This window comes from Neodiprion virginianus, chromosome 1, assembly GCF_021901495.1.
Source record: "Neodiprion virginianus isolate iyNeoVirg1 chromosome 1, iyNeoVirg1.1, whole genome shotgun sequence".
Lineage (NCBI taxonomy): Eukaryota > Metazoa > Arthropoda > Insecta > Hymenoptera > Diprionidae > Neodiprion > Neodiprion virginianus.
Genome location: NC_060877.1, coordinates 27,219,191 through 27,233,608, shown reverse-complemented (window position 1 = coordinate 27,233,608; position 14,418 = coordinate 27,219,191). Strand labels below are relative to the sequence as shown.

Here is a 14,418-nt window from a genome sequence, read left to right as displayed (position 1 = left end):
TTCAAAAAAAGAATATCACTTTTGGTAACTCACATTTTTCGTTGTTATTAAGAAATTTGTTTCCCCATTTCAGTAGCCTGCCATTTGCTTGACATAATACTTTATTTTTGGCGAACCTCACACTTTCAGTTCAATTCATGTAATTTAATTGAATCTGTTGCGTGTTCAAAGAACGATTCGCATGTTCATTATACATCCAACAGTTTGAGGGCCGAACCAAAAGAATAGAATTTTCATCAGTTCTAGATTTCGCCATCGCCCTAACGTCTATCATATTTTCCGTTCTCCTTTTTCTTAAGTTTCTTTTTGTTCGGGCTAACTCTTGTATTACATATGACGCGAACAGCGGGTAGAATGGCGTCACGGTTTAAAGTATTCAGTATACTTTGATGCCCGCCGTCTTTCGAACTGGAAAGGACTTATAAAAAAGGTACGTGGCAAGCCAGCAACGTTATGGCCAATTTTCAATCCATCATTTAGAGTGAGGTTAGTCTAAACACAATGCCATGCTTAAAGTCTACTATTTCATGGATCTAATAATTTATGTGCGACCCTCGGGGCCAAATGCCGGTTAATCCCAGATTCCTTCCGATCGAAAATGCAAGGTATAATAAGTGCTGCAACTGCAATTGCTAATTCGTGAACAATCCATTTATTCCTAACGTAACTCATATTACCTTCAGACTAGGAGTTCGGTGCTTACAATTTGGCTGAAGGGAGACGCGGTATTGACAGATTTTTTTCCCTATCCTTCCACCTCCTTCCGTTTAGCCATTTCTCAACGATTCGAAGCGCACCCACCGATATAACATGGTGTTATATCGTTACTCTTGACAATGTTACAGTCAAACGTCGAGTCAGTTTCTGGCCCGGAAGCAGTGATCGGCAGTCCAGGGACCAATCTAAGGACACTTCACCCTGCAGCCCCACCTACAGGGTGGAGGACCATGCATCCAACTGCCCCGCGATCCAGCCGATCATCAGTTCACTCCTTGGCTCCATCTCCCACCGTAGCACCTTCGCCGTGTCCTTCACCATCGCCGTCACCATCGTTAGCACTTCCACTTCCCCAACAACAACAGCAACACATCATCTACGGACCGATAACAGCATTGCAGCCTTGCACCGCGGCTCTGCACCCCCCCTGTGTTTACCCTTCAAACACTCAGCGAGGTACGAGTACGTCGGTATCGGTACCACAGCAGGCCCAAGGTTAGCAAGTTGAAAACGGTTGAACAGCGATCTGGCATTCATGCGAAATGTTTCAGGTAAGAGCACGAAATGGCACGGAAAATCTAACAATAAGCCCCCGAGAGGCCAGTACTGCCACGGCCAGCCCGGTCAGTCTGCGCATCCATCCTACGCTGGAAAATCGTTGGTGGTGTACGATCAGACGCAAACCGGAACGCCGGTATCAACCTCCTCGTTCCTAGTCTCTTCGTCAGCTTTCGCTCACGGCCAGTTCCCAGCCGAGCACTACAACAACTCAAACGTTGCCCTTGTGCCTCCACCGTACTTCAAACCACCCGAAGTTCAAACTTTCTGCCTTGTCCAGGATCGGCAGACTGCTCCGCAGCACAACTCATACTACAACATCTCGGCCACTAACACTTGCAGCCTCCAGAATGTTAACTCGACCTCTGGATTTCAGCTGCCAAATATCGCTCCGTACACTGTAACCGCGTTCCCAAATAATCAGATTCCCGCACCCGTCCCAGTCCAGTCGACACAGTTATTTCAAACCGCCCCCGTCGGCTTAGTCTTCGGTCCGCCACCGCGAGAGAAACATGCGACTACCTCGGTGCTTGATGTATCATCGTCGGCAAAATACTTGAGGAATAAACATCCAGGCAGTACGGCAAATCCGAAAATTCCCACGATTCCTCAGCTGCAAAACGAGTGGCCACCATCGCTTATTCCTACCACCAACTGCTCTTCTTCCTCTGCCGCCGCAGCTACCAGCATCACTGTGCCTGCTCTTTCCTCCAACAATGTCGCATTTGATACCTGCAAGAGCCCGCAAGACACTTCGTTTCCGAAGCTAAGTGTCCCGACGCCGCTGAAGCAAGCCCAGGACCGTTACTCGGACGACTCCTCGATCAGCTTTGACTTCACCATCGAGGCGGAAAAGATGGTGTCCGCTCTCTGCAATACCGCTTCGTCGAACGATCTTGGAGGTGTCTGCGGAAAGGACGAGATCCGGAAATCAGAAACGAGCTACTTCAACGGGGCCGGAGACAACGTGGGGAACAAAGGAAGCTGGTTCGCTGACTTGGGGATCGACTACTCCCTTAACGGAGATGGTGGTTCTCGAACTGTGGGGACTCAGACTGAACCGAATCAGGTCTTCGCTCAACAACTGCCCGAATTGATACGCAAGACTGCGTATTGGGGCTGTAGTGAGGCCGAGTCAATATTGAACTCGGTTAAATACCAAAATCCGAAGCAGACCTGGCTGTCGAATATCTCCTCAGCAACGAGGACTGCTATTACAAAGTCCTCCACCTGTTTCCCCGTCTTTGCAGGCGACGGAAAATTTGTGCATGACCTCATAAGCGCTCTGCTACGAGTAACCAATGGTTGGCTGATTCTGGATAATTATTTGAACAAGCAGCACTATCCCAATTTAACGGACAAAATTGACGATGAACTTACTAGATGCTTTCAAGGCTGGGAAGGAAGCACTTACGAGCTGCTCAGAAACGTGGTTCAGACCTTTCTTAAACTCGACGAAGCTAGTAAATCGAATTTCAATCCGACGTCTGGCTCACAGTCCGAAACACAGAACGGTTCTTTCCCAGGAGACGTTTCCTTGTACACCAATTCCGATGTTTTCTGTCCCGCTGTAAATACTGCCAGCTGTCAACATCGTTCGGATAATAACATCCTATCTTCGGCGTTCCCCTTTCAACAACCACAAGAGTCGGCTTATGCGGTACACTACACTCCGCAACCCGCTGGAGTACAGAATTTTCGTTACTTCAACACTCAACAAGGACTAAAAGAGACAAAACCGCGCAGTAAGTGGACACTAACCGAGAGCTTGGTCTCGGCTACGGAAGGTACAAAGTCGGTACCAGATGTTACTCTTACAAACAGCGAAGCGGGCCTTGGTGGATGCAAATTTCGGTCAAAAATAAATTCATCTTCGGGAAAAGGCACCTCGCGACAGTCTCTGAATGCGGAATTTGTCGACCTAAGAAATAAAGTTGTGGAAAGCAACTCTGACACCGTTAAACAATGGAACATGAACGCTGATTCCAGGAGGAAGACGGATTTTCTTTTCAGAATAAAATCTACTGGCGAAATGGAACCGGTTTATAAGGCGAATTCATCCACGGGACTTGTATCGATGTATTCGACGAAGATATCTGACACAGCGTATGATACAGGCGGTACAACAAGGCTATACACGCAAGATCCTGAGGCAGTGTTTCGTAATGCCACTTCGGTAGCCGAACCAGCTTATGTCGGTAGACCGACTATACTAGGAGAGTCCAGTTTTAATAGAAAGTTTCACAGGGATAACGACCACCGAAGTAAATCTTTAAAGTGCATGGATCAAAATTATTTAGCCAAATCAGGAAGCGGCGTCGGCACAATTTGCTTAGGAAAATCGTCAACCGATCATTTAGAATTGGCTACAGTGCCTAAAAACAAAATGACCCTGCTGAGTCAGATTGAACCAAGCGCGACTCTGAGCAAAGGACCCGAGGAAATGGCAGCCAGTCTGTCAGCTTGGTTTGCTAGTATGCGAACTTCGAATCCAATACTGTCTGCAAGCTCGACGGGAAATTCTGAAAATCGTCTCTCGGAGAATTACAAGTCACCCCATTCTCAGGACCTGTCACGGAGCACCATTGACATGACCAGGCAACTTCAAATGGACCCTAACCGGCAACTGAAGACTCTGCAGAACATGCAGAGCATCCAAAGCGCTCCCTGGAACGCCTGCAACCTGATCAACAATCGAAACAATGTTCAGCAAATCGAGGAGTACGACAGCTCGGAAGATGTGAGGGTGTACATGAAACCAGGAAGCTACAATGTCCCGAAAAAACGACACCAACGACGTCCAAATAAACGCGTGGAAAATCCACCAGTTCTGAGAAATCCCAGCGGTAACATAACCCAAAATAATTCCGCATCCACCCAACGACTTCAGTTCCAAGCTGTGCCGGCCCTCCCGCCATCTTCACTTTCGCTAGACAATTCCCCTCGGATCTTACGCCGGGTAAATTCTTCTTCGTCGCATGATTTCTCTCAGGACGTTACATGGAAGGCAGCTTGTGCTTCTGCCGAGATACTGCTGGAAGCTCTGGCTGTGAAGGAGGGTGAAATGGGCGCAAGTGAGGTCAAAGAAACCCCCGCCCGAATGAGCCCAAGACCAAAGTGTCAAGACGGTGGAGCCTCCAGCTATGAGGCTTCGGAGGATGACTCGGGGTCAACGTGCAAGTTGTCCACTTCCGGCTTGCAATCCGAGGACACCAAGATGAGTAAAACTAATATCAAGACGGACTCTTGGTTGATCAGAACTCTGAATAATGCCAGTATCAAACAGAGGCAAGAACCCGACTTGGACAGTTCAGAGTCTTTCAACAGCTCTATACACGAGGATGAACTGGTCCCAGGGAACTCGGGGAAAAAGCTTGACACTAGTTTGAGTCGCAGTCGAGAACCTAGAGACGAAGACCAGACTACGGACTTGGCTGAAGGGATTGCCAGGGCGACATACTCGGAGACGGTGCGACGCTGTGCCTCTGGTAACGGCACAAAAGAGTCGTGCCGATCGCGACCTCAGAAGGCTACACTGGCGAACACTTCGGGAACCGGAAATATCATGTCGGCTCGGAAATGTCAGCGCAAAGAAAGCGAGCGTTCGTCGCTGTCGTACAAATCGCGAAAATCAGTCGGAAAGGGAGTCGCGAAGGATACGGATTTAGCTCCGAGCGAGGATAGTTGCGTCAAGATAAAATTACCTAAGGATGAAATTCCCCGATTGCCCGTGGTCAAAGGACACTCGAAGAAAAAAGACGCGGTATCCGTAAATTCTGGAGAGAATGGAAAGAACAAAGGTGGAGATCGTGGCTGGTCGGTTTGGTACAGCTCCCGAAGAAGACAAAGTCTAAGTCCACTTGCATCGAGAAAGCTAGAGGCGATTCACGACACGGTCTGGCAGATGGAAGAGGCTGAAATTTTCAAGTATCCTCCGTCAAATTCGCTGCCGATGCGCTCTTCGAGAGAATCGGTTTGTGATTATAAAGCCTTAACGAGCAAATTTGCATCTTGCTGGTCATACTTGGTTTCAATTGTATCTTTCTTATGTTATTTTCTCGGCACAGAGCGAAGATTATTACAAGGTCATAAAGAGTCCCATGTTCCTCGAAACAATCGGCTACAAGCTCAAAAACAAAATCTATCATAAGGTGGAACACGTCATTCGAGATTTCAGAAGAATCATCTTCAACTCGAGGATGTATCACAAGGTTCGTTGAATTCGAAATTAATTTCCGTAGACGATTTAATGATCATTCCTTGATGCGATCGTAGAACGATGCCGATCGCATGGCGCGCGTCGAAGCATTGTCGCAAAAACTCGACAACCTCTTCGACGAACACTTTACAAGCTGGGATTTTGAAAATATAACCGGAAGCCCACGGGACGGCAACGGATCGCCAACTCCATCCCGTTACAAATTGCCATCGCAGAAAGCGACGCGTTCCGTAAATACGAAAAAAAGTCCGTCAGTTCATATAGATCTAGATAACTCTGGCTCAGTACACTAAAGATACCCAAAGAATAATAGTTTTCTAATTGTCTAATGATGTTTATGCTTTTTGTACGGGATTCACAAATGCAATACGATCGTTTACACCCATCTAGCTCCTTGCTTATCTGACTTACCTCGGCTATTTAATTGTAATATAGGTTCCAGGTACCACAGATTCATTCCTAATTGGTTCTAACCGTTCAATAACGAACGACTTTGAAACTGGTCAGTATTGATTATCATCGAGCTAGAGTAACATGATTTAGGACATTGTTATGCGCATGAAACGTGATGAACCGAGGCCTACCTCATGGTTAAAAACTGTTCAGAGATATAGGGAAAATGAGGGAGAGTTGAAGCAACGCCTACGATCATTACAAAAGTAATAATAATAATAATAACAATAATAATAACACTAACAAAGGTTACATTAGCAATATCGGTGGCAATAGATATAATAATAATGAAGATGTTAATTTGATAATCGTAATTTTTTGAACGCACTATTAGATTTGTGGAAATCGTTAGGTTTTTATATCCGAAATATTATATGCACGACACAATGTATTGTAAGCTAAGCCGTGACGGCTTTGAGTTTGGTTTTGATCAGGATACCTTCTTATCGTCAAATGCTTCTTGGAAAAAATTTTTTTGATTTCCGTTTTTTGTGAGTATTGTGTGGAAATGTTGACAGATGATGGAATATGTGACAATAAATATCTTCTCTTACATATTATTAGTACAATGGTTTCAATTCTGATACTGCATTACGTTACGAGAAGGTTGTTTGTTTTTTTTTTACTTATGTACTGTACAAAAAAATGTAATTCATCCAACATCCTTAACTATTACACGAGCTGATCAGGGTGAGAAGATAAATCTCAATGTGTGGATTACTTCTACTTAATTTATTCTGTTTCGCCTAATTGCGACAACAACATTATATAATTTAAATTAAATTAAAAACTAACTTACGAGAGAATTGTTTGATGAAAAAATATTATTTGGTAGTGAAGAAACTGAATTCGTACATAATTTATATTTGCATTTGTGAATATTTGTTGCGGACTTCAAGCACCATACAAATTACTTGGTACATCATCGTATTATGTACATACATGTATTCATTTTCTACCTTGGTCATTGACTAGTGTAATATTATTCTACTAAACGGAATTATTTTCATATACATATATTTCATGTATATTGTTGATCATAATGCGTAACGAACATTTAAAGACAAGTATGTCAATTTGTAACAGAGATATTTATATTTCACGGAGCATATCTTGGATGCGTACGGCCTAATAACCTAAAACCAAGACTAAAATTTTTTTAAACGCCGAGTAATTGAAAATGAAAAATTTCATAAATGACATCTTACGCAAGTTAAATGCATGAAGAGCACTATTGGAAATATCAGTAAATATTAACATTATTATCTGCATTCTTTAAATAGCAGTATACTCTTTGGTTACACTAGAATTTGAAGATGAAATAAAGTTCGTATATTTCATTTTGATCGTGCAGTGAAGAAAAGTGATTCAGGAAGCGTTCATCGAGAAGAATCACTACATTATTTATCGTAGGTGTAACAGGATTGATAAAGAAAGAATGATATCCTCGGGGACGTTAGATCATGCCGGGAAAATTTTTACACTTAAATTTTTGTCGTACACTTCCATTTCAATTTACCAATGACAATATTCTACACTCGAATTATACGTATAACTCGATATGATAACAGCAGTGGAAGGAAACTATTACTTGTAGCACCTGATCTATTACAATACGTGACTAACCTAATTCTATGACCGTATTGCGCTGAGTATATAACGTATAACAAGCTATAATTTCATGCCGAATATAAATAGGATCGAAACCCAGAATCTTTGTCCACGAATTTAACGATGCAAAGATTGAATCTTTATTATAAAATCTTTGTAATAATTTTTATAAAAGCTCTGGCGAAACTTATTTTTTCAGGTCCATTTGCAGTCAGCCTTTAATAAAAAAAATCATCCAAATGACTCCTCGAGCTGAACTTGACTTGTGTTCAGGAGTAGCTTGTATCATCGATACAATACGGTATATTATTAGATATGTTATGTATATCTTATTATCATTAATGATCTTCTAATAGGTAACTGATCGCTTACAGTATGTAAGCGATACCGATCATACAGATCATTGTGGCGTACTTGTTTGACAATCCGTTCTGCGCGTTTGTCAAGCCTTGCTGATTGGGTTCGTCTATATGATTTCCACCGTAACTACCTGCTGCTGGATACCAGGTGTCATCAGTCACGGGTATCTGTTGAGATTCAATAACATTCACTCTTGCCAATAAGTGTTTAAAATATGAAATTCCTCAATTTCTGACGGTGGAAAATGTGAAAATTGATAATGACGAGCGTTAACGAGAATACTGGGCATCAGTTTGTGAAAACTTTTGGAACGAATCGATGTCACATTTACCTGATTGGAAACAAGCCAAGTGCTGGTGGCCCAAGCCGGTATTTCCGGTTGCGCCTCTGTCGCCGGTGACGTCCACAACATCCCTCTTCCGTATGTGGATGGTCGTTGCGTTACAACAACGGCTGAGAGAAAAGATATGAAAATTTGATCAGTTGTCAGAAGCTATTCAGCTCTCGAAATCTATTCGTTGTTACGTGATTTGCATTGATTTACCTTGTTCGTCCTGCGGTTGAGTTTTAGCATAATTTGGAAACGTGCTGGTTTCCACTTGTGCGACGTCTTCGCCCTCCATATCGGTCCCCACTTTACTCGGAATTACGTTGTTGCTCAAACTGACACTGTTTTTGTTCACGTTTATCGCCGACATCCACGTTGACGGAGACCAAGAATCGCTTCTTTCAGTGTTCGCCACTAAACGTAGAACGTACCAGTCATTCATACATTATATCGCTTAATGTGGCAAGAACCGGAGTAAACGAAGAATCGATCGATCAAACATTTACCAGTCGGAGGATTCAGCGATCGGCCGGTACTTCGAAATCCGCTGGGGTAAGCTGTGTTCGCACTCGCATCGTACACTGTGGTGGTGGCTTGTCCTGAAATCATTTCAGGTGTTTGGGTCCTGTGATACGGTCGACTTCTGGTTCCCAATGTACCAGGCATGCCGTGACTGGGACGACTTTCCCCCAAAGGACTCACAGACATGACATTCTCGGTCGTCGGAACCGGACAATCCCCGCTGTTTGGTCTGTAAATAAAAGGAACACAAGTCAACGACAGAGAAGTTGATGGCATCACTCAATTGTGGAACAGTTTGAGCAATTGAACTGAACGAAACTTACATGTAATTCACACACTGATCTTGCAAAAATTTCAGAGCCTTGTCGAGAACGTCTGCTGAAAACCTGGCTGCTCCACCTTCTGCTTGGCCAGCATCACAACGACGACGTGCTTCCGAAATGACGCAGGACCGGAAACGATGATGTGAACTACAAAAATATTGAATCATGATATGGACGCTACTATTCTTAAAGGAAATCATCCGTTAAAAAATTTGGACAAAGATTCAACATGCAGAATCTATTGATCCAATGTAAGTTCAATAATTTACAAAGTTTTAACGAATTTTTGTTTCACGCGAAATAGTTTAGTCCACGTTATAGATGGTAGTGAAAAGAATGTGTAACTGTATGTCTCACGTGGTGAACCTCTGTTAACCGTTTGCGTGATTCTGTGAAGGTCAGGTTATTATTACATTTTATACAACTGTGGTATAATATATCAAGAAATTTTTTCGATTATAATATTCCGCAGTCACTACTGGAAGAGAAAATATAGTAGCTGCTTAATTTCAGGGTGAATGTCCTCTTCTTTTGCAAACTAAAATCACGCAACTCAGTCGCACAAGCGTACGAGTGAAAAAAAAAAATATTGCTTCATAAACTGTCAAGTAGATCGTAATATCGAGAAAATAATATTGAACACACTTTGGAACTCCTTCCCGTTTCATTAAAACACGACGGTGGTGGATTTCCACATAAGGATTTCCACCACTTGACAATTGCTGCGATGTGACTGCGAATGAAAATAATGTAACGGAGCTTTGACCTTTCTTACCAGCACAAACTGATCCGGGCGACTTCACCCCTGGATACTTCATCCACCAAAGCAGCGTACTGCATGCCGCAATGTTCGGTTTCAGTAACCGTTGCTTTTATGCATGTCGCGTGTTGCAAGTATTCTGAAAGAAAGTTAGATAAGCGTTAATAATTCAGCATTTAATTTGTTCCCAAGTAGTCTATACGTCGATTATTCAATTGAACAATCCTTTTCAGACTCAATAACATGACTTGAAAGTGTTCAGTATCAAGTACCCAGACGGTTGGACGCAAAAAGTTCACCAGAACCTCTGTGTGTTAATAATCAATCGTTATTGTTATGTTCATCGTGATAAGAAGAAACAAAAAGAAAACTCACCGGCTTGGTAAGTAGACACCGAACACATTTGATGAACGGAAGCGATTGGTAGCTGAACCGCCGAGTTGAATTCTTCTTTCCTCTGTTCCGTGAAACAATTTTCAATATATCGACGTATGCAGTCGACAAAACTCGCCCACGTTCTACACAGATTGAAAGTACAGAAAAAGTTCGTCACTCTTCTGCCCTTGAACTTTAAACTCTGCGTAGATTTCTACGCACGATTAATCATATACATACCTATAGATGTGATGTTTCAGGTGAATAATGTGTCTGTTTTATTTTTAAAATAGTGGTTTTACACGCGTTGCCGTAAATAAGAGAGATAACACAAATTTAATCCAGTGTGTTTAGTGAAAATTATTTACAAACTTACCGCAGGTATATAATTGGAATTTCAATGGCTTCGAAAGATTTTCCTTCAAATTAATTCCTTCTGCATTTTTGCAAGTATCTCGTAAAACGCTACATATTATTGGTATAAGTTTATTCTAATTTCAATAATCTATGTTCAAATCGACAGCTATGGCATTTCACTTCATGATCAAAACTAATAAGCGTGTGTCACAGTCTGGTAGTTTAACAACGACAGATCGCGGATTAAATAACACAGACCTCACTCTTATGTTATACGTATAAATTAAATTCATAATAGCAGGAATTCGTGAAATATTCCATCAATTCGAATGCATTAATGTCTGGTGTTACAATGATAGATGGTTTCCGAGAGATAACCTTGATGAAATCCCGAATTATGACCACAATCGAACGCGTCGTGGTCTGTGCACATCCGTTTCAATATCAAGAGAACAACGAAAGCTTTGTGCGGCGTGATTCGTACCCAACCACCGTGCATTCTTTATATCAATTTATTTACAACCAACGTATTCCAAAATACATCATTCAACGTGCAAGCTCTGATATCAGCTTCCGCTTCGATCACTCTTGCGATATTTGCATCACACATCGACCATAATTCTTCTGCGGACACGCGACGATTAGAGTGTTGATAGAAAATTACAACATGTATTAGTTTCTCAGGCGCCAAGTAAATACCTGCAAACCAAATCAATGTCCTGCATGTTGTCTGGAAATATTAGATGAGGATCTTTCAGCAGCGGATCTGCCAACGATACACATCTCTGATGATCCTCTCGCGAACAACTTTGTCCGTTCACCGTATTCCAATATGTGGTTCCTGTTCAAAGTACCAAAAGCTGATATAGGTGATGTCACATCTTACGATTATAAAATAGAGTGGAACAACGCAATTGCTTACCGAGTAGAATAGTACCGATTACCAATAACGATGACGCCATACTCTGAAAGTAAATCGTAAAAACACTTTTTTGAATTAGTATAAATTATACGGCCTACCGCAATACTTCTGTGGAAGTATATTTGTATGAATAAGTTTGTGGACAAGCGTATCACAAGTAGAGATCACTTTGTCTCTGTTGTGTGGAACGGATTCGAGTGATCCTGAAGGTCCGATTATGCCTTGAAATTGCGAAAAAAAAAACTGCCACCCCACGGAAGTAGTGTATCCTGTTTGTCAGCTCTATTACCTATCCTTGTGTAATTATCCGGACACTACGCGGAGGCAAAAACACAATGCGTTACAGGAACCCAATCGTGTTTTGAGTCTATATTCTGTGGTCACTGAACCGAACGGCTTTGCATGTACCAGCTGTACAAGTACATCTGATTCTCAATCACGCTGCAAGTATGATTTCTTTGAAAACTTGTGTTCATCGACACCGACGCTACACAAATTTCTTATCGAGCATGTACTATTCTTGCGTAAAATTTTTCGGTAACACTTGATCTGCTTTCCAAGCTAATCAATCACTGTCAAGACTAAACGAATGTGCCTGTTTTGCATACAAATTTAAGTCTGAATTATATTGGATTGCAGATATCTACCCAGGTCAGAATTAAATATTCTAAATATCGATGATTGAATGTGGGAAGGCGTGTGAGCCGATGATGCACAATTCAGCTGCTCCCTGTCTTTGGTGCGATATTTCTTTTTAGCCGTGGCTAAATATAATGGAAACAGAAAATTCTCGTCAATTTCTGTTCACCGTATACTCGACTGTAAAAATCTAACCAAAGTGTTTCACTGGGTGCAAAGATGACAGTATCAGGTTTACGCCTGTAATCGCTTCTCAAGAGAAGCAGAATTATTATTGTAATTAACGGAAGCTCCACTGGCACGCGGCGCCGCAGGTTACAAGACTGGCCGGGAAACGGCTTGCGAATCGTAAGAAAACCGAAGTGCAAACTCGCACGACAGGAAGTCGACCTGGTCGATTGTCGGGGGGGTAATTTTACTCAGTTCAGTTCACGAGGACCCAGCAAACCCCAAGTCAAAGTCAGCGGGTATAATAATTTGCAGTACTAATTCAGTAAGAATGGACGTGTGTGACGCACATACACTTATAATACAGCCAACGAATTATAATCATCTATGATGTAACTGTAAAGAAGTAATATCGAACGGTTTTTACAATCTACCGATACGCGTTAAGACGTACCTCGAGAGTAAAATCTTCCGGTGTAAACAGAACGAGGCTAGGGTAAAATTTGGGATAGTTTTGAATTCGAGGGAACGTGTTGTCACGGAAAGAAAGTTCGGAGTACATAATTCACAATTATTGATCAGTACGAATAGACTGGCATGGTTTATGTACCGTGAACATTTAGGGGAAGGTGTCAGGCCGGAAGTAATGCGAGGGGTTATACGATTACAAGCATTGCGGGAAAATGTTTTTTACCTACGCGTTTAGGTTTTACATGCCTGACAAAAGACAACAATCGATTTGATCTCGCATTTAATCTCTAATTACCCGAATAGTGCGATTGATGTATGATAACGAACGAGGAGTAGACTCGTATCAATATCACCACGTAGAAATCTACTCAGAGATGATATTTTGAAAATTCAGTTCAGGTTCATAAAAGTTGCGAACAATACTGCAGGATAAAAAGAATAGTAAAAGAGAAAGCATTTACTTAGTTACAAACAGTGCTAGGAGTGTCATTGTTCCAAAGCTTCGTTAAATAGTGTACGAAAAAAAATTGAGTGACATCCTGTTACATCAACGGAACCGCAAACGATTAAAACTAACAGGCTGATTTTAAACCGAGTCTAAAGAGATGACACATCGTGGAAAATGGTTGCAAAACTCGTATTTTGGATGGAACAATTGACAATATTTAAATCATTCAGAATAATGGTTACAAAACTTAAATCAGTACGTGATACGGAGAAATGACCGTTGGTTACTCCAAACAACTTATTGTTTTCTAGTTATTCTTTGTTTTTAACCTTGTGACAACAGCGGTTATTTCACATTACCCGTTTAAACTGTCCAATATTTTATCGCACCACCAAAATTAGTAGTTGACGGGTTAAAATTTTGTTTAGAAAGTTACAAGCCGGCTCACGTAACGAGTACAGTCACTTGACTTCCGGATATCTTATGATTATACTCGACAAGTTGAAGTAAACAATTGGCATTAAAGCCCGCGAATATAAATGAAAATGTGAAATGTACGTACTTTTGTTTGTAATATTTTTCCTGCGGATATTAAAGGGTTTCGTTCTCACTTTCATGGGAGCGCATGTTTCGAAAGAGTATACACGTGTTCGAAATACGTTGCAGCGAAGGATAGTCGGAAGCAGAAGTATCTTTGTTCAGATTGAAGTTGTGAATTTTTTATACCACGACACAAATAGACGACTATTGGTTGGACTATGTAGGGCAGAAACAACAAGGTAGGCAACGTCCGAACACTCCGGAGTTCCATACACGACTGCTTCGCCAAACGGATCTACACCCTGTGGTTTCAACGTCGAGGAAAAACAATTGTCAGAACGCTCTTCTATGCTATAACGAATCCGGTATTACAGTGGAAATATCGTTGCAGTGAAAATAGTTTTAGCAGAACTTTTTACCTATCATACTTCTGCTCGTATATCATTTCAATGTGAAGTTGATTAAAGTGACCACCATCTATTATAGCCATTCCTCAAAGTTGGACTCCAGGTTTAACAGACACATAAGGTAGTGAGACATTTGCAGTGTAAAAAGTAACGCAGCATTATGCATTCGTTGAAACCAACAGTGTTTGACTGTGCCTATACATTACCGGGTACGCGCATTAACCATGAACAATCGACTGC

General features: G+C 41.9%; 2 protein-coding genes across 5 annotated transcripts; one reads left to right on the top strand and one right to left on the bottom strand.

Moving 5' to 3' along the window:
* Window positions 1-167: 167 nt before the first annotated feature.
* On the top strand, window positions 168-7,773 carry LOC124310548 (uncharacterized). Of its 3 annotated transcripts, XM_046774599.1 has the most exons (5): window positions 168-430; window positions 846-1,212; window positions 1,269-5,248; window positions 5,343-5,486; window positions 5,551-7,773. In XM_046774599.1, the coding sequence occupies exons 2-5, from the start codon at window positions 948-950 to the stop codon at window positions 5,785-5,787; spliced, it is 4,626 nt and encodes a 1,541-aa protein (XP_046630555.1). In that variant the 5' UTR covers window positions 168-430; window positions 846-947; the 3' UTR covers window positions 5,788-7,773. The 3 variants fall into 3 exon arrangements, with proteins under 3 accessions (XP_046630555.1, XP_046630554.1, XP_046630553.1); XM_046774598.1 differs by having other exon boundaries at window positions 168-1,173; XM_046774597.1 differs by having other exon boundaries at window positions 168-1,212.
* On the bottom strand, window positions 6,796-14,060 carry LOC124310550 (uncharacterized). 2 transcript variants are annotated; one of them, XM_046774601.1, is made up of 11 exons: window positions 13,794-14,060; window positions 12,153-12,269; window positions 11,506-11,548; window positions 11,283-11,424; window positions 10,227-10,369; window positions 9,867-9,990; window positions 9,092-9,238; window positions 8,753-8,997; window positions 8,463-8,660; window positions 8,250-8,371; window positions 6,796-8,085 (listed from the first exon to the last, which is right to left on the bottom strand). In XM_046774601.1, exons 3-11 carry the CDS (start codon window positions 11,543-11,545, stop codon window positions 7,927-7,929), a joined length of 1,320 nt encoding a protein of 439 aa, XP_046630557.1. In that variant the 5' UTR covers window positions 11,546-11,548; window positions 12,153-12,269; window positions 13,794-14,060; the 3' UTR covers window positions 6,796-7,926. The 2 variants fall into 2 exon arrangements, with proteins under 2 accessions (XP_046630557.1, XP_046630558.1); XM_046774602.1 differs by lacking the exon at window positions 12,153-12,269.
* Between the last annotated feature and the right edge of the window lie 358 nt (window positions 14,061-14,418).